This window comes from Mustela nigripes, chromosome 1, assembly GCF_022355385.1.
Source record: "Mustela nigripes isolate SB6536 chromosome 1, MUSNIG.SB6536, whole genome shotgun sequence".
NCBI classification, from domain to species: domain Eukaryota; kingdom Metazoa; phylum Chordata; class Mammalia; order Carnivora; family Mustelidae; genus Mustela; species Mustela nigripes.
The window spans coordinates 52,644,817-52,672,601 of record NC_081557.1 but is presented as its reverse complement, the minus strand read 5'-3'; the positions used below and the strand labels follow the sequence as shown (position 1 = coordinate 52,672,601).

The following is a 27,785-nucleotide window of genomic DNA, read 5'->3' as shown; positions in this document are numbered from 1 at the left end:
AATATTATTCAGCCTTAAAAAAATAATGAATCTTGCCATTTACAATGGTAGGGATGAAGCTGGAGAGTGTAATGCTATGTGAAGTAAGTCAGTCAGAGAAAGACAAACACCATATGATCTCCTCATATGTTGAATTTAGGTGGGGGGGAAGCAAATGAGCAAATGGGAAAAAACACAAACCAAGAAACAGATTCTTAGCTATAGAGAACTGACCGAGGTTACCAGCGGGGAGGTGGGTGGAGGGATGGGTGGAAGAGGTGATGGAGATTAAGGAGCACATTTTGTATACTTGAAACTAATATTACACCGTATGTTAACTGTATTGGAATTAAAAAAAAAACACACACACAACTCTCCTCTTTTCTCCCTTCTCTCAGCCCCTGGTAACCATCATTCCATTTTCTGTTTCTATGATTTTGACTACTGTAGATACCACATATGAATGGATCATCCAGTATTTGTCTTTTTTGTGACTGTCTTATTTCACTTAGCATAATGTCCTCAAATTTCATCATACTAAGGCATGTGACAGGATTGCCTTCCCTTTTCAGGCTGAATAATATTCCATTGTGTGTATATAACACGTTTTATTTATCTATTCATTTGCCAATGGACATTTGGGTTGCTTCCACATCTTGTTATTTTGAATAATGCTGCTGTGAACATGAGTCTACAAGTATATTTTCTAGACCTTTCTTTAAATTCCTTTGGGCATATACTCAGAAGTGGAATTGCTGAAACATGGTAATTCTGTGTTTAATTATCTGAGGAACTGCTGTGCTGGATAAAGGGATTTTTAAAACCTGTATATAAAATCCTGGGCAGACCTTTGTGTAATCTATGCTTGAAGCCTTACAGAAACAACACAGCTGAATATTTGATAACTGAATGTTGGTCTGGAATACCATCCGGATTTTAGATTTACTTCTGGGTAGCACATAATGGGATAGGCCAGAAAAGCATTGCAAAGCTTTTGAAAACTAAACTGACTTTGGAGCCATGGCTGCAAACATGGGCCAGGACATGTGTGCCTAGAAACAATGACTGCTAAAATAAATTTATTTGACAGAGATCACAAGTAAGCAGAGAGGCATAAAATAAATTTAAATAGCAGTGAGGCTTTCATCAAAAAATCTCAAGGATATAGTCCAAAGTTTTCATCATACTTACAAAAATCTAAGCCTAAAAGGTAATTAATAGATGTTACCACCAAGAGAAACAGATGTTGGAATCATCAAGAATTTTAACACAGCTGCCTTAATATATCTCAAACAAACTGCGGACACTCATTAAGCAAACGAGAAAGGAGAATGTATTAGCAAAGAAAACGAAGGAATAAAGAAGAACCACATGGAAATAAAATTTCTTTAATGAAAAGAAGATGATTTAAAAAGTCAATTTGTGGGGCATCTGGGTGGCTCAGTCGATTAAGTGTCTCCTTCGGTTCAGGTCATGATCCCAGTATTCTAGGATCCAGCCCCTACTTTGGGCTCCCTGCTCAGCAGGGAGCCTGCTTCTCCCTCTGTTACCCCCACTGCTGCTCCTCTCTCTGTCTCTCTCAAGTGAATAAATTTAAAAAAATCATAAGAAAAAAAAGTCAACTTATTTATATAAAGTCATCATTGTGTTATACATCTTAAATAAATACAATGACATGTCAGTTAGTCTCAGTAAAATGAGAAGAGTCAACCTCTGAGCATTTGAATTACTCCCTCATTTAAAAAACACTTTTAATTTGGCTTCTAGGGTATCATACGGTCCTGATTTTCTTCCTTTCTGGACTGGTTTCCTAAATGGTTTTCTTTGCCCATTCCTGCCATCTCTTCTTACTCTCAAAATTGTGGAATTTTTGAGATTTGTGATAAAATATTTATAAAGGAAGTCTCATCCCTATTTCCTAAATGAACTTGTTTTGACAGTGTTCACCCCATTTTGTAAAATTATAAATATGTTTTAATTATATATCCAAACATGTTTATATGAAACTTTTATTTCAATATGATATTTTTAAGATGCATTTGAAAAAGAGGTGTGTCTATATGTCAAAAGCAAGGAGTATAAACTAGTATTTAGCATCTAAGAGAGAAAGTGTATAGGAGGACCTATTAAGAATCTATGCAAAGACTTTTGGCTGTTCAGGTTTATGGCATAAAGGCCCAGTTAGACACCCTCACTAAACCTGGAGCAAATCCTCTTATTTTACTGAGTCGTTGTGTTTCCTGAAGCAGTGTTGACCTCATGTGAGCCAAAAGAAGAAATGACTCACTGGAAGTCAAAGGAAGCTGAGGCACAGAAAGATCAAAGTAAGCTTCTGTGGGATTTACTGCCCCATTCCTGCTAGTTAAGTCAATTCTTAACTTTTTAGGGGAAATATGTGTAAATGTACTTAGCAGGTGTGTGTGTGTCTGTGTTTGTGTGCACACATACCATGTGTGTGAGTGTGTGTGAGAGTTCAGTAATTTCTTGCAGTATTGCCTACTCTTTAGCATTCACGATGAACAAAATGTCAAATATTTTAGTACAGATGTGCCATGCCAAACCATAATAGATCCCGAGGCAAAAGGTAAAGTCAGTAAATTTATCTGTATTTGAAATTTAATTATTTTCTTTGTCATGGATTTTTCCTTAATTTATATTTTTTAAAGATTTATTTATTTGAGAGTGTGTGTGTGCAAGAACGAGCAGAGGGAGGAGCAAAAGTGGGGAGAGAGAGAACATCCAGCAGACTCCTGGCTGAGTGCCGAGCTGGAGCCTGAAATCATGACCTGAGCTGAAATCAGGAGTTGGTTGCTCAACTGACTGACTCACCTTGGTGTACGTTTATTAATTTAGATTTTTAAAAATATTACATTGGGAAAGGTATGTGCTATGGGGAGTGCTGTGAAATGTGTAAGCCTGATGATTTCACAGACCCATGCCCCTGGGGCAAATAATACATTATATGCTAATAAAAAAATAAATTTAAAAAAATTTAAAAAATACTGCATTAAAACAGTATCTTGGTTACTGATTGTTTGGCACCTTCGTTCCATCTTACACCTGATGTGAGCATACTACTATTTTGCTATATTTTTCTCATTTCTTGTCTCACATTAGATTAATGGGGTACTTTTTAGGACTTTATCTACTTTTTAGGACTTTATCTCCCCTATTGGCTTATTAGCTATGCTTTTTTTTTAGTGGATGTACTGAGTTACAATATGATATTTAACTTATCACTTCTTCATTAAATATATATATATATATATAGCGTGTGTAAAATACAAATCTTTTAACAATATACTTCCATCTCACCTCTCCTGTTGTTTGACCTGTTACTGTCATGAATTCCACAATACATTAATTTTTGCTTTAAATGGTCAATAATCCTTTTTAAAGATTAAAAATGAGAAAATTTTAAATATTTACTCATGTAGTTGTCTTTTCTGGTACTCTTCATTCTTTTGTGTAGTCCAAGTTTCCAGTTGATACTTAGTTTTTGCCTAAGAGTATCTTTTAATTTTTCTTAGAGTGCAGGTCTGTTGGAAAAAGAATACTATCTTTTGTTTCTATGGAAACATTCTCATTTTCCTTTTATTTTTTTAAATATAAATTTATTTTGTGCCTTCAGGTGATGTTTGTGTGCTAGAAACATTTTACTTTAATTGAAATCAAAATAAGTATTTAGTTTATTAAACTCAGAACCCTTGTTCTTAAGCTTTTGAATTTAGTTTATAAACCTTATTCCCACTCCTGGGTGGAATATATCTGACATTCTTCTAGGAAGCTTCCAACTATCTTAATGTTAATGCCTTCCTAGAGGGAAAACCAAGCTTAACTTGACAACAACAAGGCCCAGGGTATCCTGTGAGTCTTCTTTAACATCTGGAAATCCTTTTGAAACCTCTCTTTTCCTTACCTCCCCCAGCTCACAAGTATCTAATCAGCCACCTCTCACAGCCCTGGGGCAGCAGCTCTTTCTGCCCATGGGTCCTATAAAATGGTGGTTAATAAAACCACCATTTTGCACCAAAACAAAACAAAAACTTATTCCATTTATAAGTCTAACTTTTTTATTAGTTTTTTAAATTTAATAACAGTATTGTTAACATACAGTGTTATATTAGTTTCAGATGTACAGTATCGTGATTCAGCCATTCCATACATTACTCAGTGCTCATCATGTTAAGTGTACTCTTAATCCCCATCACCCATCCCCCCCATCCATCTCCCCTCTGGTAACCATCTGTTTCTTCTCTATAGTTAGGGTTTTGTTTCTTGGTTTGTCTCTCTTTTTTCCTTTGCTCATTTGGTTGTGTGTGGGTTTTTTTTTTTTTTTTTGGTTTTTGTTTGTTTGTTTTTTAAAGATTTTATTTATTTATTTGACAGAGAGAGAGAGTCACAAAGGCAGAAGCAGGCAGAGAGAGAGGAAGAAGCAGGCTCCCTGCTGAGCAGAGAGCCTGATGCGGGGCTTGATCCCAGGACCCTGAGATCATGACCCGAGCCGAAGGCAGAGCCCCAACCCACTGAGCCACCCAGGCGCCCCTCATTTGTTTTATTTCTTAAGTTGCACTATGAGTGGAATCAAATAGTATTTGTCTTTCTCTGACTTATTTTACTTAGTGTAATACTCTCTAGCTCCATCCATGTTGTTGCAAATGGCAAGATTTCATTCTTTTTTGTGATTGAATAATATTCTATTGTATATCTATACCATATCTTCTTTATCTGTTTATCTATCAGTGGACACTTGAGCTTCTTCCTTGATTTGGCTATTATAAATAATGCTGCTATAAACATAAGGTGCATGTATCCCTTTGATCTAGTGTTTTTGTATTTGGGGGGTCAATACCTGGTAGTGTGATTACTGGGTCATAGGGTACTTCTATTTTTAACTTTATGAGGAACCTCCATACTGTTTTCTGCAGTGGCTGCACCCCTCTGCATTCCCACTAACAGTGCACAAGTGTTTCTTTTTCTTCACATCCTTTCCAACACCTGTTGTTTGTGTTCTTTATTTTAGCCATTCTGACAGGTGTGAGGTGATATCTCATTGTAGTTTTGATATGCATGTTCCTGATGATGAATGATGTTGAACACGTTTTCGTGTGTCTCTTAGCCATCTCCATTTCATGGAGAAATCTATTTATGTCTTCTGCTTATTTTTAATTGGATTACTTATTTTGAGGGTGTTGAGTTATGTAAGTTATGAAAGTTTTTAAAAAATATATTTTGGGTACTAACCCTTTATCAGATACATCATTTGCAATTATTTTCTCCCATTCCATTGGTTGCCTTTTAGTTTTGTTGATTGTCTCCTTCACTGTGCCAAAGCTTTTTATTTTGGTGTAGACTGTAGTTTATTTTTGCTTTTGTTTTCCTTGCCTCAGGAAAGATATCTAGAAAAATGTTGGTATGGCCAATGTCAGAGAAATTCTTGCCTGTGCTGTCTTCTAGGATTTTTATGGTTTCACGTCTCACATTTAGGTCTTTAATCCATTTCAAATGCATTTTTACGTATGGTGTAAGAAAGCGGTCCAGTTTCATTCTTTTGATTATAGCTGACCAGTTTTCCCAACAACACTATTTGTTGAAGAGACTGTTTTTTTCCCAGCAGATATTTCCTGTTTTATCGAAGACTAATTTGATGTAGGAAGGATGTTAAGGTTCAAAACCAATGACCAAGAAAGAATTCTCGAGATGTCTTTAGTGCAAAAAAATGATTTTATTGGGGCGCCTGGGTGGCTCAGTGGGTTGGGCCGCTGCCTTCGGCTCAGGTCATGATCTCAGGGTCCTGGGATCGAGTCCCGTATCGGGCTCTCTGCTCAGCGGGGAGCCTGCTTCCCTCTCTCTCTCTCTCTCTCTGCCTGCCTCTCCATCTACTGTGGTTTCTCTCTGTCAAATAAATAAATAAAATCTTTAAAAAAAAAATGATTTTATTAAAGCACGGTGACAGGACCCATGGGCAGAAAGAGCTGCACTGGGGTTGTGAGGAGTGACTCATTATATACTTTCAAGTTGGAGGGGGCTTAGGGATAGTGTAAATCTCTAAGGAATTTTGGAAGCAAGGTTTCCAGAACCTTGAGGGGGGCTAGGTATTTTTGGAAGAAGTTCATTTATTACCATCTGATAAAAACTTAGTCATAAGACCCTTCAGATATTTATCAATGGGCCATATGCTTGGGGGATGATTGCCAACACGTATCTTGGGGGTTTAGAGATAAAAGAAATTTCTAAAGGAATTTTTATATGTTAAAGTCTACTTACAGGATTCTAGGGGGTTGGGGGAAGGGTTAGGCTAGGATTGCCTTTTGCGGTTAGCAAGGTATTAACATCAAGGCAGTTGAGTCCCTAGAGGAATGTCTCTCTGCCTGTTTCAAGGACTCATCAATGAGCTGTAAGTAGTAAGGAAATTTAATAAAATTTTTCTTATGCCTTTGTTTCTTACATCAAATTGACCATATAATTGTGGGTTTATTTCTGGGTTTTCTATTCTTTTCTGCTGATCTATGTGTCTATTTTTGTGCCAGTCACATACTGTTTGATTACTGCAGCTTTGTAATATAACTTGAAGTCTGGGATTGTGGTATGTCCAGTTTTGTTTTTCTTTTTCAAGATTGCTTATTTGGGGTCTTTTGTGGTTGCATATAAATTTTAGGATCACTTGTTCTAGTTCTATGAAAAACGAAGTATTTTTATAAGGGTTCATTAAATGTGTAGATTGCTTTGGGTAAGAAATCTTCTTCTAATCCACGAGCATGGAAATCTTTCAATTTCTGTCATCTTCCATTTCTTTCATCAATATTTTATCAGAGTATGTGTCTTTCTCATCCTGGTTAAGTTTATTCGTAGGTATTTTATTCTTTTTGGTGCAATTATAAATGGGATTGTTTTCTTAACTTCCCTTTGCTGCTTCATTATTAGTATATAGAGATGCAGTAGATTTCTGTACATTGATTTTATATCCTGCAACTATAACTCTAATTTTTTTGTATTTATTTTTTTATTAGGGATGTGAGGGAGGGCTTAATGAGGCTCTTTGCCCAGCACAGACCCAATACAAGTCTCAGTCTTATGACCCAGTATCATGATCTGATCAAGTCAGATGATTAACTGACTGAGCCACCCAGGCACCCCTATAAGGCTAATGTCTTAACCATTTTTTTTTTTTTTTGCTTAAACACTAGAAATTTTTTTAAAAAAGATTTTTATTTATTTATTTGACAGAGAGAGATCACAAGTAGGCAGAGAGGCAGGCAGAGAGAGAGAGAGAGGGAAGCAGGCTCCCTGCTGAGCAGAGAGCCCGACATGGGACTCGATCCCAGGACCCTGAGATCATGACCTGAGCTGAAGGCAGCGGCTTAACCCACTGAGCCACCCAGGTGCCCAAACACTAGAAATTTATTTTCTCATGATTCTGGAATCTAGAAGCCCAATATCAAGGTATCAGTGGGGTTGGTTTCTTCTGAAGCCTCTCTTCTGAGCTTACAGATGGCTAGTCTTCTCCCTCAGTGTGTGTCTGTTGCCCAGATTTCCTCCTCTTTTTATTATGTTAAGTTTACCAACCAGTACATCATTAGTTTTTGATGTAGTGTTGAATGATTTATTAGTTGTGTATAATACCCAGTGTTCTTGACAACACATGCTCTCTTTAATCATCATTTTTGAGGGCCTTTGAGTAATAATCAATCCCATTTAATTTAGATGTTTTAAATTGCTTTTATGCATTTAATATATTGTTTTGGTACTGCAGTTGTCTGAAATATTTTAAGAATACTTTAAAAATTCTTATAAATGTAATATATTAAATATACAGCTATGGAGACATTAAATGCTCTTATATCTTTCAAATCTATAAATGTAATGAGATGTGAACTTATAATCACAAATAATAATCACAAATCTAGATCAGCTACTCAGTTTCATATTTTAAATTGAAATTACAAAGGTAACCTAGGAGAAATACTCTTAAACACATAAATTTACTTAAAATGCCAAATACTCAGTATGATTGTTTTAAACATACATATATTTAATTATTTATTTGTCCACTCTGAAATGTGCTTACTCACCAAGAAAACAAGCATTTCATCTGGGTTGCTTTCCCAAGTAAATATTATGTGGTGGCCTTTTTTGGTATAAATTTTTAAAAATTGTTGTAAAATATAAGAGTAAAAAATGTATCATCTAACTATTTTTTAAATGTATAATTAAGTGGTATTGTATATATTTATAATGCTGTGCAAACTTCAGCCATCCATCCTCATAGTCTGAAACTCTATACCCATTAAATAATAACTCCCTATTCTGTCCTCCTTCAAGCTCCTGGCAACCCCATTCTACTTTCTTACATTATAATTGTGACTACTCTAAGTACTTCATATAAGTGTAATCTTACAGTATTTATAGTTTTGTGATTGGCTTATATTATTTAGTATTAAGCTCTCATGGTTCACTCATGTTTAGTGTTTTGTACAATTTTCATCCTAAAAAGAATTAATAATAATCCATTATATGTATACACCATATTTGTTTATCTGTTTATCAGTTGATGGACACTTGTGTTACTCCCACATTTTAACTATAGCAAATAATTCTTTTATGATCATGGATATATAAATATCTCCTTAAGTCCCTGCTTTTATAACCAAAGAGGTAAAGGATCTGTACTCGAGGAACTACAGAATGCTCATGAAAGAAATTGAAGAAGACATAAAAAAGATGGAAGACCATTCCATGCTCTTGGATCGGAAGAATAAACATTGTTAAAATGTCTATACTGCCTGGAGCAATCTATACTTTTAATGCCATTCCAATCAAAATTCCCCCGGTATTCTTCAAAGAGCTGGAGCAAATAATCCTAAAATTTGTATGGAATCAGAAGAGACCCCGAATCGCTAAGGAAATGTTGAAAAACAAAAACAAAACTGGGGGCATCACATACCTGATTTCAAGTTTTACTTCACAGCTGTAATCACCAAGACAGCATGTTACTGGCATAAAAACAGACACATAGACCAGTGGAACAGAGTAGAGAGCCCAGATATGGACCCTCAACTCTATGGTCAAATAATCTTCGACAAAATGGGAAAAAATATACAGTGGAAAAAAGACAGTCTCTTCAATAAATGGTGCTGGGAAAACTGGACAGCTATATGTAGAAGAATGAAACTCGATCATTCTCTTACACCGTACACAAAGATAAACTCAAAATGGATAAAAGACCTCAACGTGAGACAGGAATCCATCAGAATCCTAGAGGAGAACCTAGGCAGTAACCTTTTCGATATCAGCCACAGCAACTTCTTTCAAGATATGTCTCCAAAGACAAAGGAAACAAAAGCGAAAATGAACTTTTGGGACTTCATCAAGATCAAAAGCTTCTGCACAGCCAAGGAAACAGTCAAGAAAACAAAGAGGCAACCCATGGAATGGGAGAAGATATTTGCAAATGACAGTACAGACAAAAGGTTGATATACAGGATCTATAATGAACTCCTCAAACTCAAGACACACAAAACAGACAATCATATCAAAAAAATGGGCAGAAGATATGAACAGACACTTCTCCAATGAAGACATACAAATGGCTATCAGACACATGAAAAAATGTTCATCATCACTAGCCATCAGGGAGATTCAAATTAAAACCACATTAAGATACCACCTGACACCAGTTAGAATGGCCAAAATTAGCAAGACAGGAAACAACGTGTGTTGGAGAGCATGTAGAGAAAGGGGAACCCTCTTCCACTGTTGGTGGGAATGCAAGTTGGTGCAGCCACTTTGAACAGTGTGGAGATTCCTCAAGAAATTAAAAATAGAGCTTCCCTATGACCTTGCAATTGCACTACTGGGTATTTACCCCAAAGATACAGATGGAGTGAAAAGAAGCATCATCTGTATCCCAATGTTTATAGCAGCAATGGCCACGGTCGCCAAACTGGAAAGAACCAAGATGCCCTTCAATAGATGAATGGATAAGGAAGATGTGGTCCATATACACAATGGAGTAGTATGCCTCCATCAGAAAGGATGAATATCCAACTTTTGTAGCAACATGGACGGGACTGGAAGAGATTATGCTGAGTGAAATAAGTCAAGCAGAGAGAGTCAACTATCATGGTTTCACTTATTTCTGGAGCATAACAAATAACATGGAGAACAAGGAGAGATGGAGAGAAGGGAGTTGAGGAAAATTGGAAGGGGAGGTGAACCAGGAGAGACTATGGACTCTGAAAAACAATCTGAGGGTTTTGAAGGGGCGTGGGTGGGAGGTTTGGGGAACCAGGTGGTGGCTATTAGAGAGGGCACGGATTGCATGGAGCATTGGGTGTGGTGCAAAAACAATGAATACTGTTACGCTGAAAATAAATTAAAAAAAAAAAAAAAAGCTTACAGCAGCCAGGGCAATGCTTACTTGAGAAAATACAGTTGAATCTCAATAAAAGACCTTTGTGGGGGGGGGGGATCAAAAAAAACAAACCCTGCTTTTAGTCCTTTTGGGTGTATACCCAGAAGTGGGATTGCTGTATTATGTGGTAATTCTGTTTTTTAATTTTTTGAGGAACTGTCATACTTTTCTTCCACAGTAGCTGTATCATCTTATGTTATTGCCAGCAGTGCATAGGGGTTCCAATTTCTCCACATCCTCAACAACACTTTGTCTTTCCTCCTCTCTCCCTCCCTTCTTCTTTCTCTCCTTCTCCCTCCCTGTCTCCTCTTTCTTTCTGATAGTAGCCACTTCAATGGGTGTGAGGTGGTATCTCATTATAGTTTTTATTTGCATTTACCTATTAATAAGTAATGTCTAGCATCTTTCCATGTGCTTATTAGCAATTTATAATCTTCTTTGGAGAAATGTCTCTTCAAGTCCTTTGCCTAGTTTTGAATTGTTTTTTTTCCCCCCCTTTGTTCTTGAGATTTAGGAGTTTTGTATATATTCTGGGTATTAATCCCTTATCAAATATATGATTTGCAAATATTTTCTCCCATTCTGTGGGTTGCCTTTTTCCTCTATTGATAGTGCTTTTGATGCAGAAATTTTTTTTTTCATAAAGACCAATTTGCCTTTTTTTTTCTTTTCTTTTTTGAAGATTTTATTTATTTTTCAGAGAGAGCACAAATGCACACAAGTAGGGAGAGCATCAGGCAGAGGGAGAAGTAGGCTTCCAAGTGAGCAAAGTGCCCAGTATTGGACTCAATCCCAGGACTCTGGGATCATGACCTGAGCTGACAGCAAATACTTAACCAACTGAACCCCCAGGGGTCCCATGCCTGTTTTTTCTTTTGTTGCCGATACCTTTGTTGTCATATCCAAGAAGTAACTGCCAAATCCAATGTCATGGTTTTGTCCTCTAAGATTTTTCTTGTTTTATTTCTTAAATTTGTATCCTTGATTCATTTTGACTTAGTTTTTGTATATGGTATTAGGTAAAAGTCCAGCTTCATTCTTTTCATGTGAATGTCCAGTTATTACAGCATCATTTGTTGAAAAGATTGTCCTTTTCCTGTTAATAGTCTTGGCACCTTTGTCAAAAGTCATTTACTTTGTATGTAAAAGTTTATTTTTAGGTTCTCTATTCTGTTCCATTGGTCTGTTTTTCTTTATGCCAGGACCACACTATTTTGATTACTGTGGCTTTGTGGTAAGTTTCAAAATCAGGAAACATGAGTCTTCCAGTTTTCTTCTTCTTTTTCAAGATTTTTTTGGCTATTTAGAATACCTTAAGATTTCATATGAATTTTAGGATGGGTTCTTCTATTTCTTTAAAAACATCACTGGGATTTTGATAAGAATTGCATTAAATCTGTAGATTGCTTTGGATAGTGTTGATATCTTAACAATTTATGTCTTTTAGTCCATGAACAAGGGATATGTTTCCATTTACGTCTTATTTAATTTCTTTAAGCATTGTTTTCTAGTTTTTATCATGTAGATCTTTCACCTCCTTGGTTAATTTTTATTCTTTGTGATGGCTATTATGATTGGAATCATTTTGTAATTTTTTTACTCACACTGTTAGTGAATAATTAGTGAATAGAAATGCAACTGATTTTTATCTTTTGACTTTGTATCCTGCAGCTTGGGTCAATTTATTTGTTCTGTTTTTTTTGGGAATCTTTAGGATTTTCTATGTATAAGATCATACCATCTGAAAACAAGGGTAATTTTATTCTTTCCTTTCCAGTTTGGTTGCCTTTTCTCCTTCTTGCCTAATTGATGTGGCTAGAATGTCCTGTACCACTATGAATAGAAGTGACAAAAGTAGACATTCTTGCCTTATTCCTAATCTTAGAGGAAAAGCTTTCAATCTTTCACCACTGAGTATGATGATCATTGTGGGTATTCATTTATGTCTTTTATTATGTTGAGGTTGTTTCTTTCTATTCCTCATTTGTTGAGTCTCTTTTATCATGATTGGTGTTGAATATTGTCAAATGCTTTTTTTGCATCAATTGAGGTGATCATGTGGTTTTTTTCCCCCTTTATTCTGTTAATGTGGTGTATTACATTGATGGGTTTTGGTGTGTTGAACCATCCTTGCATTACCGAAATAAATCCTACTTGGTCATGGGCTATAATGGTCTTAATACACTACTTAATTCAATTTGCTAGTATTTTGTCGAGGATTTTTGCATCAGTGTTCATTAGGTATATTGATCTGTAGTTTTCTTGTAGTGTGTTTGTTTGGCTTTGGTGTTAGGATATCCTTTAGACTCTTCACTTTTTTTTTTTTTAAGCAATATTTTCTGTTTCTTTTCCTCAGACTCAGTACTTCTATTGTACTATTGTCAAGTTCACTGAATCCTGCTTTTGCCTGCTTAAATCTGCCTTTGAATTTTCTCATCAGTTTTTCATTTCAGTTCTTGTACTTTTCAGCTTCAGAATTTCTTTTTGATTTTTAAATCTTTTTATTCATATTTCCATTGTGTTCATACATTGTTTTCTTGACCTTATCTACATCTTCTTTTAGTTCTTTGAATATTTTTAAGATGATTGTTTTTAAGTCTTTGTGTAGTATATCTGCCATGAGCTCTTTCTCAGGAATAGTTTCTGTTGATTTATTTTTTTCTGTGAATGGGCCATACTTCCTGTTTCTTTGTGATTTTTTTTAATTGAAAACTGGAAATTTGAATCTAATAATGTGATAAAACTAGAAATCAGATTCTCCCCCTTCCTCAGGGTTTGCTATGTTTTTTGTTATTATTTTTATATCATGTATTATGTCTAAAGTATAAAATCAAGGTCTTAGGTTTTCCTGATCCTTTCCTCTGGAATGCACAGTTACTTTCTGATTTTCCCCATATATGCAGCTATTTCTAGTGTGCTAGCCTTTTAATATCTGGGGAAAAGAGAAAAATGAAGAGGGATTAAAGTCCTTTAAATTTCCTGGCAGTCACTTTTGCCTGAAAGGAAGGACTTTGCAATAGTGGGAGTAGGTGCAATAATGGTGGCTTGCCTCTCTGTCTGCCCTCCTATGGCAAAAAGCAACAGTGACCAGAACACACACCCCCTATATTTGGGGTACAGGGTGGTTTGTGCTACCAGCTCTCACCAGCTGCTGTGTAAGCTACTCTTGGAACTGCACAGTTTTATGCCATGTGGCTGGGGTGGGGGGTTGATAGCTGCTAATGTGCTAAGAGCTGAAATTGAGGAAGATTAACCCCAATTTATGTGCCAGCCTTCCCCTGGAAATTGCTACCATTTTAATATACTCCAGAGTTCCAAGATAATTACATTAGACATAGTCTGCTGGTACAGTTGTTGTCTAAGTTGAAGGACAGATTCCTGGTGCTTCCTACTTTGCTGTTTTTCCAGAATCCTCTTTTCTTTCATTTTTGAAAGATTTTAAGTTAATAGTTATTTTCCTTCATCGTTTAAAATATGTTGATTCACTAATGTTTTGTCTTTTATCTTTTATCATTTTTTTATGAGAAGTCTGCTATATGCTTTTCTTTATTTCTCTCTAACTATGTCCTTCATTTCCTCCTCTGCCTACCTTTATAGTTTCTTTTCCCTTATCAGTTTTTGGGTGTTTTTCACCAATTTGGATGTAATAATCCTTAATGTGGTGTATGTATATGTACTCTTTCTTATATTTATCCTTCTTGGTATCCCTGAAGATTCTTGGCTTTGTTAATGTGTAATTATCATCCAATTTTTAAGACATTTTACTTTCATTTCCTCAGATTTTTTTCTCCCATCTTTTTAAGACCCTAGTCATGCATATACAATATTACTTGTCTAATAGTGTCTTATAGGTCATTTGGATAGATTCTATTCCTACATCTTCAAATTCTCTGATCTGTACATGATCTATACTATCTAATCTTATGTTACGTAAGTGCAGTGAAATTTTCATTTAATTATTACAGTTTTTCAGCTTTGGAACTTCCTTTTTGTGTCATACAGTTATGTTTTTATTATGTTCATGTTTTCTTGACATTATTTAAATGTATATTTAAATATACATTTAAACAAAATATGCATTTTTGTTTTATATGATTTAATGCCCTTGTTGATTCATTCTATCATCACTTTCATTTCTGAGTTTGTCTTTATTGAATAATTACTTCTGGTTCTGGTTACATTTTCCTGCTTCTTTGCATGTCTGGTAAATTTGGTGGACATGTGGTTTTAGGATAGCTGCTGTATTTTGTTGTATTCCTTTAAAGAATTTTGGACTTCTTTAGCAAGAAGTTAAGTTACTTAAAGTTAGGTTGATCCTTTGAAGGATATTTTTAAGTTCTTTAATGTCATTCTAGTTCTAAATTATCCCCATTTTAGGGCATGGCCCCCTGGAGTCTCTGAAGAATGTCTTTGTAATTACTGAAGTCTCTCTGCTCTTGCTGGATGGAACTTGAAAGATTCATAGTCCTGTGTGGGCTCTGTACATTGTCTTAGAACTTTCTGGTGATTTTTCTTTTCATGGAAGTTGTTCTTCGCAAGCTTTATAGGGTTTTACTCTGCACATTGATATTTAGGTATATACTCAAAGGACCTCTGCATATTTCTCAGGAACTCTTTATTTTTGTTTTCCCCATAGCTCCTTTCTTTGTGAGATGCTAGCTGACAAATTCTAGCTAACCCGACCTCTCTTTGATCTGTTCTCTTTCTACTCAAATCAACATGATAGCTGGGTACATTTTAGGGTCCCCCTCTCTGTGACACAGTCTAGTATTCACCTGCAGAAAGGAAGCCTGGGTAATGGAAGAGCTAATTTCATCTGTATACATTTTCTCAGAGATAATCATACTGTGCTCCCAGTTCCCCACTGGGCTGAAAAGAATTATTTCCCTTATTTTGTCCAGTTTTCTAGTTGTTTATGGACAGGAGGCCAAGTCTCATCTTTGTTACCTCATGGCTATTACAGAATTCTCTTCACAGGTACTTTAATGAGAAAGGAAGAGAGATTTTCATAAAACCAGAGATACTTAAAGGCAAATAACAGATAAGAGAACAAGGAACTTTTCTAATGATACCATCTGATATGAAGGGTCTAGGGCCAGAAATACTCAAGGAAGGTACCTACCTGGGAAATGGGTCAGAACAGGAGATTGTGTGGATGCCAGCTTAGTATGGTTTTGGACCTCAGAGCTTTGCCCCATCCCTACACTACTTGCCTTACTCTCAGGTTATTACTGTACCTACTGTCTTCTTGATGCCAGAAAGCCCCTGGATAGGGAAGCTACTTTTTTACCATCACTAATATGATTATTATATATCATTAAAAACTGATTTCTAGAGCATAAAATATTGAAATCAAACTATAAGTGACTAGTTTTTAGTCCTTTGCTGAGATTTGGGAGGGAGTAAGGAACCCTAGTAAGTCTTTGACATTGATGGGCTTTCTGAGAACCAACGTGGCTGAGTTCAGCCTTTTTCCCTCTTCTTTTCCCCTTCTGCCTGCAGTTTAGATCATGTACCTTTTCTTATGCATGACTATGACCTGAGAAGAACAACCAATATTAAGGAGGTCATGCCAAATGCCTCCTTAACACATCCTAGCTTCTTCCATTGGAGTTTCCTGTCGACTCTGAATGCAGGCAAATGGTTTGTACAGTCACCGGTAAGACATTTCCCAACTCAACAAACCTGCATTGAATCTCTCTTCTGTATGAAGTCATGTGCTGCTCCTAGCATACACACAATTTCATCCCAGTTTGGTAGCAGAACTGTAGCATTGATAGAGGGCTTTTCCAGGAATGCAGTCAGTCTAATTGTTGCTTTCTACATTGACTGGAAATTCTGAAGATAAACACATAAGCTTTTGTCATTTAATTCCTTTTTATCGAAGCATTGCATAAACTTTTATTGTATCTTCCATGTACACAGCATTTTCCTAGGCATTTTGAGTAGCTCACAGTCATAGATGAGGCAGACTGGGGACACATTTATTCTAACCTCCTCTTCTTATCATTCATTAGATATTTATTTGAGTACATTTTAGGTTCTTGGCACATGGAATATAATGGTGAATAAACACACACTAAGCTCTGATGGAGTTCACAGGCTAGAAGAGACAAAATACAGTGTGATAAGTGCTGAACTGAACTTAATTTTAGATGGCTTAGGAGCACACAAGAGCCATGTCTAACTCAGTCTGGGGGATGGAGATGGGGGATTCTGGGAAAAGGAGATAAATAGGCCAATATGGTAAAATATAAAACATTGCTGTGTACAGTTTAATTTAGAGGCAAGAGTGAATGGTTGTACTTGAGAGGGCTGAAGAGTACTTCATGCAAAGGTATCATTTGAGCTGAAAGAATATCATTACTAATGGGAACCATAGACAATGATGGCAGCATGTTTCAAAGATTACAGTATACTGGAGCAAGAGTGGATATGGTGTACATGCATGCATGTGTGAAAGAGGAAGAGAAGAACGGAGGGAAGAAAAGAGAGAAAGGTCAGTAAGCAGGAGATGGGAGAGAGACTTGAAGAAGAACCTGGGAAAACATGTTTAGAGGAGAATATAGCAATGCTTAAATAGCAAGTTAGAGAGTTTAGAATTATCCTGAGTATTTTAAAGTGGCTAAAATAAAAGGTAACATTTGCATTTGATAAAAGTTAAATCTGCCTTTCCAAGATAGATTAAAGACAACAAAACTGCCTAGTTTCCAAATTATCATATCCCTAGTGGGAGTCTATGTGACCTGGGTTATACCAATCATATACACTCACTTGAGACTTCAGTTTTGAAAACAGACATCTGAACATGACAGGACAGCAAACATTCATACTGCTAGCACCTGTAGCATCAGAGACAGTGCGGTGTGGATATCAGCTGTAGTAATAGCTCTCTTATCCGGTAATTATAATTAGGAGAGTAAGTCTTACAGTATTTTTAATTGTGTACTTGGGGATGAATAGAATTTTATTTAAATTTGATACTAGCCCTGAGAACTTATTTGAATCTGTTTCATGTAAAAATATTGTTAAGTAAAGCATTATGTTAAAATGGACTTCTCTACTTCAATTTCATTCTGTTAACTAGTGTTAATATAAGAAATAGCTGGAAGTGGATTTGTAATTACTGTATCTTCTGAGATAATGTGATTTTTTAAAAAAAGATTTAATTTATTTATTTGACAGGGAGAGAGGGAGTATAAGCCGGGGAAGTGGGAGAGGGAGAAGCAGGCTTCCCACTGAGCAGGGAGCCCAATGTGGGGCTCCATCCCAGGACCCTAGGAGCATGACTTGAGCCAAAGGCAGACACTTAACTGACTCAGCTGCCCAGGCACCCCAGAAAGCTTGTTCTTATAGGAGTGTATAGCCTCTAAATACTGTTAATGTGTGCATGTAAGCTCTGTATATGTCTCATCATACATAAATAAATAGACACATACAAACCAGAGATGCTCCATTAGAATGTATATATTGAGTTAGTCAGCCATAGTTAATGTTATGGCGAATGTGCCTTCCAGATGGAAAGGCTGATTTTGTGTCTTATGTATAATGTATAACATAAAATCTTACTGTAAGTGATAGGGTTAGATATGTTATTGTAATAAATTTTGGTGGATTTTTTAAGGATTAAAAGTTTTATTTTAGCATATTTAGGTGGCATGCTTGCAGTATTTCATTAATACTACTACTGTGGCTACTGTGAAGTATCCCAAAACCCAAAGTTCCAAATATGATTACCTAGGGGGCTTTATTTTTAGGTTTAATTGTGGAGTATCCAAAAACCCGAAGTTCCAAATATGGTTTCCTAGGGGGCTTTATTTTTAGGTTTAATTGTGGAGTTTTCTTTGCTGGCATGCTGTACAGTCAGGGGTGGCTGAAGTGGTGTTGGCAAGTGATTTAAAGATTTAGATGTGTGGATACTTTTTTTTGTAGCAAAGACATTGTTTTTGTTAGGATTATTCTGGTCATTCTTTATTGGGTGTGTATGATTATGGATTGATGATGGTGGTGAGTTGACCATTAGTTAGTATATTTATTCCTGAAATTATTGGTAAAAATTAAATTGTTAATCTGATTGATAATGAAATAAAAATAGAGCAGTTCTGGTAGTTGTTCCTGGAAGTTCAGCTAAGTTCCTATTTCTGCAGCAAAACCATTTCTGTAGAGCTTTCTTAAATCTTTTTGTGAAAGTATAATTCTCAAAACAAGAAAAATCTAATTCTTATGTAGGAACACCTGAGTAGGTCAGTCAGTTAAGTATCCACCTTTGGCTCAGGTCATGATCTCAGCATCTTGGTATCAAGCCCTGCATCAGGTTCCCTGCTCAATGGAGAATCTGCTTCTCCCTCTCCCTCTGCTCCTTCCCCACACTTGTGCGTGATCTCTCTCTCTCTCTCAAATAAATAAAGAAAACATTTAAAAACAATGTAATTGTCCGGCAACTAGATAGCGAACATGAGTAAAGTTTTATTTAGCACATTAATGAGAGAACAAATCAGGATGACAAAACCCACTCAAAAAGAAAAATGAGAAACCAACATGTGTATAGTGAGTGCAACAAAGAAATGCTGAAATTAGATCACTAGATTAGATACAAACTTAGTTAATATACTATACTATATATACACACACATATATCTGATTATATAATACTATATGACAATAAACTCTATCTTTGTAGTTATCTTCTCTATCAGAAAATATTATCTGCATCTCTCCTGGGCAGAAATCACTTCCGTTTTTATCAGTTTTCTACAACTTACCACCTAACTTTGCATAGTTTTGTCCTAATTGATAATTAAATGGTAATTCAAAAAAAGGTACCTTCCTCAAAGAGTCAGATGACACTGACACAAGTTTGTTAAAGAATGTGCTATCATATGATACTATATGATCCAACAATCAACTTTTTGCCTTATTTCTAAGTTTAAATAGTTTAACAGTCTCCTCTTAAAATCATAATTAACTTCTATAGATTATTTAGAGATTCATCTTAGTGAGGTGTTGTGTTATTTGCTTTTATTAATTTCTATAGGTTCAGTAAGAAAGATCAATTCATACACATAATGTTCCTTGTTGTATAATCAGCAAATCTAGAACCAGATTGTGTTAAACAACTTCTATCAAATTAGATTTTTTTTTAAGATTTATTTGACAAAGAGAGAGAGAGAATGCACAAGCAGAAGGAGTGGGAAAGGGAGAAGCAAGCTCCCAGTCGAGCAGGGAGCCTGATATAGGCCTTGATCCCAGGACCCTGGGATCATGACCTGAGCCAAAGGCAGATGCTTAACCAACTGAGCCACCCGGGTGCCCATCAAATTAGATTCTATCTGGAGATTAAGTACAGAATCAAAAATTTCAATTTTAATAGTCCCTGTCATTCCAAAGCTCTTTTTATCATGATTATTTACACAATAAGAAATTCATCTCTACCAGGTTTCACCTGTGTACCTACAAACATGGGCAAATTTGTCTTTTTTCCTGCTAGGCATTGATCTTTCTTCGTGCCTGTGATGCTGGGACCATGTACAACAACAGATACCAGATTGCTAAGGAAGACTTATAAGCATGGGCTTTCAAATATCAATTATATTTGTGTCCTTAATGGAGAGTGGGTATGTTAGGTCCATAATCAAAAGAGCGAGACTGATACAAAGCGAAGGTCAAACAAAGCTTTATTTTGTGCCAAGCATCAAGAATCAAACCGACTGTTCGGGGCCACCTCTTACAGAGAGAGCGACCCTTCCCTGCCTTACAGACTAACTTTTATAGAGCAAAGGCCATGTGGTTGAGCCTGGCCACACGCAGGTGGCCAATGAGATTGTAACACACAGAGAAAGCTGCACAGTCATGCTAGGTCACACACGAGTGGCCAGTTGAATTACAATTCACCCCATAGTAGCTATTTGAACTAGCCTGTCATCTTGGTCAGAATTGGCACCCAAAAGGTGGGGCCCACACTCTTTGGTAGCTAGGGAGACAGTATGCGCACCCCACTGATTGGATGTCTCCACCTGGCCCGACTCATCCCTGCATTGGGGCTCTGTTATCTCTACCTGACCTGACCCACCCTTTGGGCTCTGTTATCTGGGACTGGCCTACGATATTTTACTGGTTTCCTGGACTTGCTTTTAAGTAGGTTCCCCTGGGGATGGGGGCAGGGTCAGTTTAAGTTTTACTGCATAAACAACAAAATCACTATGTAACTGAATGGAATCGCTCTGGCTAGATAGGCCCTTACAGGTACTTGTCATATCTGACCGAATGGAATGTATTGTCAAATATAATCCTTCATATTTGACCTTGATTACATAATTTGTTAAATTATATTCCAGTAAAAAGGAGGACAGATTTTTATTCAACATATGCAAATAACTGCATTGCCATGAGAAGTAGAGACTCAGTTAAAAATATTTCTACCTTAGTTCTGTGGGGTTATTGAGAACAAGATACTACATACAAAGAATGTTTTGCACATGCATAACAGAGAAAAAGTCAAAAGAATAGGTTTTAAAATAGCAGTAAGTACATACCTATCAATAATTATTTTGAATGTAAATGGACTAAATGCTGCAATCAACAGACATAGGGTGATAGAATGAATAAAAAGGCAAGACCCATCTATATGCTGCCTACAAGAGACTCATTTCAGACCTAAAGACACATGCAGATTGAAAGTGAGGAGGTAGAGAAATATTTATCATGCAAATGGTATGAAAAGAAAGCTGGATTAACAATACTTATATCAGGGGCACCTGGGTGGATCTGTCAGTTAAGGGGCTGCCTTCTGCTCAGTCATGATCTCAGACTTTTGGGATGGGGCCCAGTGTCGGGCTCCTTGTTCAATAGGGCGTCTGCCTCGCCATCTCCCTCTTGTGCTCTCTTTCTCTCCCTCTCTCAAATAAGTACATAAAATCTTACAAAAAAGCACCCTACTTATATCAGACAAATTTGACTTTAAAACAAGATCATAACAAAGAACACTATTTAATCATAAAGGGAACAATCAACAAGAAGATATAATAATTATAAATATTTATGCAGTCAACATGGGAGCAACCAAATACCTAAAGCTGCTAATAACAAACATAAGGAACTAATCAATAGTAATACAGTAGTAGTAGAGGACTTTAACACCCACTTACATCAATGGATATATCATCTAAACAGACAGTTGACAAGGAAATAGTACCTTTGAATGACATATTGGATCAGATGGATCTAACAGATGATATTCAGAACATTCCATCCCAGAACAGGAGAATATAGATTCCTCTTCAAGTGCACATGGAATAATCTCCAGAATAGATCACGTATTTGGCCAAAAAACAAGCCCCAACAAATTAAAAAAGATTGAAGTCATACTATGCGTCTTTTCTGACCATAATACTAGAAATCAACTAATTTTCCAGAAAAAAATCTGGAAAGAACACAATTACATGGAGGTTAAATAACATGCCAATAAACAATGGAAGGGTCAACAAAGAACTCAAAGAGGAAATCAAGAAATACATGGAACAGAGGAAAATGAAAACACAGCAGTCTAAAACCTTTGGGATGCAGCAAAAGTGGATCTAAGAAGTTTGTACCAATACAAGCCTCCTGCAAGAATTAAGAAAAGTCTTAAGTAAAAAACCCAACCTTTATTATCTAAAGGAGCTAGAAAAATAAGAAAAAGCCCAAAACTAGTAAAAGGAAGGAAAGAATAGATATTAGAGCAAAAATCAATGAAACAGAAACTAAAAAGCAGTAGAACAGATCAGTGAAGCTAGGAGCTTGTTCTTTGAAAAGATCAACAAAATTGAAAAACCTTTAGCTGGACTCATCAAAAAAACCCCAAAAACAAACAAAAAAAAAAAGCAAAAAAAAAAAAATTAACAAAAATCAGAAGTTAAAGAGGAGAAAAAATCAATACAAAGACACAAAATACAATTATAAGAGGATATTATAAAAAATTAGACAGCCCAGAAGAAATGGATAGATACCTTGAAACATATCACCTACTAAAACTGAAGTAGGAAGAAAATTTGAACAGACCAGTTCCCAGGAATGAAATTGAATCAGTTATCAAAAAATTTCCAACAAGAGAAGTCCAAGACCAAATGGCTTCACAGGTGAATTCTGCCAATCATTAAAAGAACACTTAAAACTTATTTTTCTCAAAATAGTCCAAAAAATAGAAGAGGAGGAAAAGCTTCCATATTCATTGTATGATGCCCGCATTACCCTCATACCAAAACCAAATGAGGACACTACAAAAAACAAACAAACAAACAAAACTCCAAATCTGCAGGCCAGTATCTCTGATGAACATAAACGCAAAAATCCTCAACAATACATTCATCATGATCAAGTCTGATTTGTATCTGGTGTGCAAGGGTAGTTCAGTATTCTCAAGTCAATCAACATGGCATAATACATCAGCAAGAGAATGAATAAAAACCAATGATCATTTCAATAGGTGCCGAAAAAGCATTTGACAAAATTTGACAGCCATTCATGATAAAAACCTTCAACAAAGGTAGGTTTAGAGAGAAGATATCTCAACATAATAAAGGTTACTTGTGAAAAGCCACAGCAAACATACTTAATGGTGAAAAACTGAGTTTTTTCCTCTAAGATCAAAAACAAGAATGTCCATTTTCATCACTTATAGTCAACATAATACTGAAAGTCCTAGCCTCAGGGATAGGAAGGAAAAAAGGAAGACAGGCAGGCAGGCAGGTGGGCGGGCAGAGAGAAAAAGAGGCAGGGAGGAAAGAGGAAAGAAGGAAGACAGACATCTGAAAGAAAGAGATCTGAATTGGTAAGGAAGAAGTAGAACTTTTTTTTTTTTTTAATTTATTTCACAGACAGAGATCATAAGTAGGCAGAGAGGCAGGCAGAGAGAGAGGAAGGAAAGCAGGCTCCCTGCTGAGCAGAGAGCCCGATGTGGGGCTCAATTCCAGGACCCCGAGATCATGACCTGAGCCGAAAGCAGAGGCTTTAACCCACTGAGCCACCCAGGCGCCCAGAACTTAATTTTTGTAACTGTCAGAATTTGCACATCACATGATACTGTATATAGAAAACCATAAAGACCCCCAAAAGCTACTAGAACTACTGAATGAATTCAGGAAGGTTGCAGAATACAAAATCAATGTACAGAAATCCATTGTATCTCTATACACTAATAATGAAGTAGCAGTAAGAGAAATTAAGAAAACAGTCCCATTTATAATTATACCAAAAAGAATAAAATGTCTAGGAATAAACTTAATCAAGGAGGTAAAAGACTCATACTCTGAAAACTATAAAACATTGATGAAAGAAATGGAAAATGACAGAAATGGAAAGAATTCCATGCTCATGGATTGGAATAACAAATATTGTTAAAATGTCTATCCTACCCAAAGCAATCTACACATTTAATGCAGTCCCTATCAAAATACCAGAATCATTTTTCACAGAACTAGCACAAACAACCCTAAAACTTGCATGCAACCATGAAAGACCCCAAATAAGCAAAGTAGTCTTGAAAAAGAAAAATAAATGTATCAGAATCAAAGATTTCAAGATACATTACAAAGCTGTAATAATCAAAACAGAACGGTACTGGGACAGAAACAGACACATAAATCACTGGGATAGAATAGTAAGCCCAGAAGTAAACTCCCAATTATATGACCAATTAATCTGTGAGAAAGGGAGTAAAAATATGCAATGGGAAAAAATTATCTTTAACAAGTGGTGTTGGGAAAACTGGACAGCTACATGCAAGAAATGAAACTGGATCATATTCTTACATCATACATAAAAATGAACTGAGAATAGATTAAGGACCTAAATGTGAGACCTGAAACATAAAAATTCTAGGAGAGAGAGTCATAGCAACATCTTTCTAGATATGTCTCCTGAGGCAAGGAAAATAAAAAACTATTGGGGCTACATCAAAATAAAAAGCTTCTGGCACAGCAAAGGAGACAGTCAACAAAACTAAAAGGCAGCCTACTAAATGGAAGAAGTTATTTACAAGTGACATGTCTGATAAAGGGTTATTATGCAAAATATATAAAAAACTTGCACAACTCAACACCAAAAACCCACAAATAATCCAATTAAAAAATGGTCAGAAGACATGAACAGACATTTCTCCAAAGAAGACACCTGGATGGCCAAGAGACACATGAAAAAATGCTCAACATCACTAATCATCAGGAAAATGTAAATCAAAACCACATGAGATATCACCTTACACCTCTCAGAGTGTTTAAAATAAAAAACACAAGATACAAGTGTTGGTGAGGATGTAGAGAAAAAGGAACCCCCATGCACCTTGGGTGGGAATGCAAACTAGAATAGCCATTGTGGAAAATAGCATGGAAGTTCCTTAAAAACTTAACAATAGAATTACTACACAATTCAGTAATTCCACTAGTGGGCATTTACCCAAAGAATACAGAAACAGTAATGTGAAAAGATATATGCACCCCTTTATTTATTGCAACATTATTTACAATAGCCAAATTATGGAAGTAACCCAAGTCTATTGATAGATAATTGGGCAAAGAGGATATGGGGCATATGTACATGCACACAGAATGGAAAGTTATTCAGCCATAAAAAAAGAATGAAATTTTGCCAACGATGGATCTAGAGGGTGTAATGCTAAGTGAAATCAACCAGTCAGAGAAAGACAAATACCATATGATTTCACTCATATACGGAACTTAAGAAACAAAGAGAAAAAGAGACCAAACAAAGAGGTTTAACTATAGAGATCAAACAGATGATTACCAGAGGGGAGGTTGGTTGGGGGAATGGGTGAAATAGGTGATGAGGATTAAGAGCACACTTACAATGAGCACTGAGTAATATATAGAATTGTTGAATCACTATATTGTACAACTGAAACTAATACAACACTGTATGTTAACTATACTAGAATTAAATAGTGCTCAAGTGTTGGGAGAATACATATTTATCATTGTATGATTTTTTAAAAGATTTATTCATTGATTCATTTATTTATTTGATACAGAGAGAGCATGCACATGAGAGATTGGAGCCTGATGCAGGCCTTGATCCCAGGACCCTGGGATCATGACCTGAGCCGAAGGCAGATGTTTAACTAACTGAGCCACCCAGTCACCCATGTTTTGTGTTCTTGATGTGTTGACCCCTTTTATCATTATATAATGACCTTCCCTGTCTCTTGTTAACATTTTTGTCTTGAAGTCTATTTTGTCTGATCCAAAAATAGTTACATATGCTTGCTTTTGGTTATTTGCTTGGAGTATCATCTTCTACCCCATCACTTTGAGCCTGTTTGTGTCTTTATCACTGAAATGAGTCTCCTAAACACATCATATAGTTGGGTCTGGACTCTGTCTCTCTCTGTTGATTGGTGAGTTCAATCCATTTACTTTTAGGGTGATTACTAATATGTAAGGACTTACCACTACCATTTTATCTTTTGTTTTCTGGTTATTTTGTATCTCTGTTATTTTTTTTCCTTGTTGTTTCTGTCTACCTTTTAACATTGGTGATTTTTAAAATTACGGTTAGCTATGTTTCACCTCTTTTTAAAAAATTTTTGTTTATTTATTTGACAGATACAGAGACAGCGCAAGTAGAGCAGCAGGCACAGGGAGAGGGAGAAGCAGGCTCTCTGCTGATCTGGGAGCCCGATTCAGGGCTTGATCCCAGGACCCTGGGATCATGACCCAAGCTGAAGGTAGCTGCTTAACTGACTGAGCCACCCAAGCGCCCCCATTTCACCTCTTTTTAAAAAAAAAATTTGTTAGTTAACATACAGCGCAATATTGGTTTCTGGGGTAGAATTCAGTAATTCATTACTTAAATAACAACAGCAGTGCTCAATGCAACCAGGGTCCTCCTTAATACCCATCATCCATCTAACCCATCCTCCACTCACATCCCTCCATCAACCCTCAGTTTGTTCTCTGTAGTAGAAACTCACTTATGGTTTGTTTCCCTCTCTCCTTTTTCACTTTTCTCCCCTTCCCATATGTTTATTTATTTTCTTTCTTAAATTTCACTTAGTGAGATCATATGGTACTTGTCTTTATCTGACTGACTGACTTTGCTTAGCATAATACACTCTAGCTCCATCCATGTCATTGCAAATGGCAAGATTTCATTCTTTTGATGGCTAAGTAATATTCCTGTATATGTGTGTGTGTGTGTGTGTGTGTGTGTGTGTGTCCTCTTCTTTATCCATTCATCAGTTGGTGGACATTTGGGCTCTCTCCATAGTTTGGCTATTGTTGATAATGCTGCTTTAAACATCAGGGTGCATGTACCCCTTTGAATTTGTATTTTTTTTAATAGATTTTATTTATTTATTTGACAGAGATCACAAGTAGGCAGAGAGGCAGGCAGAGAGAGAGGGGGAAGCAGGCTTCCCACTGAGCAGAGAGCCTGATGCGGGTCTCGATCCCAGGACCCTGGGATCATGACCTGAGCCAAAGACAGAGGCTCTAACCCACTGAGCCACTGAGGCACCCCTGAATTTGTATTTTTATATCCTTTGAGTAAATACCTGGTAGTGCAATTGCTGGATTGTAGGGTAGATTCTATTTTTAACTTTTTGAGGAATCTCTAAACTGTTCTCTGGAATGGCTGCTTCAATTTGCATTTGCTTCTGAGACAAAGATAAAGAGCCTTGCTACTGGATCAAAGAATAAGCATTAACAGGCAATGAGTCTTCAGTGTGTGCTGGGTTGCTGAGTTAATGCTTTTAGACCATGGCTTCCTATTTCATATACTTTCTTTTTTTTTTCCTTTTTAAAGATTTTATTTATTTATTTGACAGATAGAGATCACAAGTAGGCAGAGAGGCAGGCAGAGAGAGAGAGAGGAGAAAGCAGGCTTCCTGCTGAGTAGAGAGCCCGATGTGGGGCTCTATCCCAGGACTCTGGGATCATGACCTGAGCTGAAGGCAGAGGCTTTAAGCCACTGAGCCACCCAGTGCCCCCTGTTTCATGTACTTTCAATTAAAGAAAGGTTTATTATGATTTGGAAGATCAGCAAAGATGATTGTTGAAGAAATATTTTGAGATTACTAATGAAGGTGTTTTTCATTTCTGTGTTTTCTGAGAATGGTTCCCAAGATGTTTAAGTTAAATCATACAGAAGCCTATTTCAGAAAAGCTTGCTGTGTATATTCTACAACATCCAGCTAATTCCAGTAATTATTTCATTGTCCTTAGTGTTGGGCCTTGGATAATTTTGGATAATCCATAATCTCTCATTAGATTATGTCTGTCCTCAGGCAACACATCATGGCATAGATCAAGTGTTGGCCAGTGGTGGCTTGCTGTCCAAATCCAGCTGTTGGGGTCGATTCCACGTTAAAACATCTTAACCCCCTGGGCCTGCCTGGGCCTAC

The 27,785-nt window shown here is 36.4% G+C and overlaps 1 protein-coding gene across 1 annotated transcript in view; it reads left to right on the top strand.

Moving 5' to 3' along the window:
- GDPD4 (glycerophosphodiester phosphodiesterase domain containing 4) overlaps window positions 1-27,785 on the top strand; it is a 141,590-nt gene that overhangs the window by 58,286 nt on the left and 55,519 nt on the right. Inside the window, exon 10 of the mRNA XM_059399641.1 lies at window positions 15,896-16,052. Coding sequence (XP_059255624.1) covers window positions 15,896-16,052 — 157 coding nt within the window. The remainder of the gene's footprint in view (window positions 1-15,895; window positions 16,053-27,785) is intronic.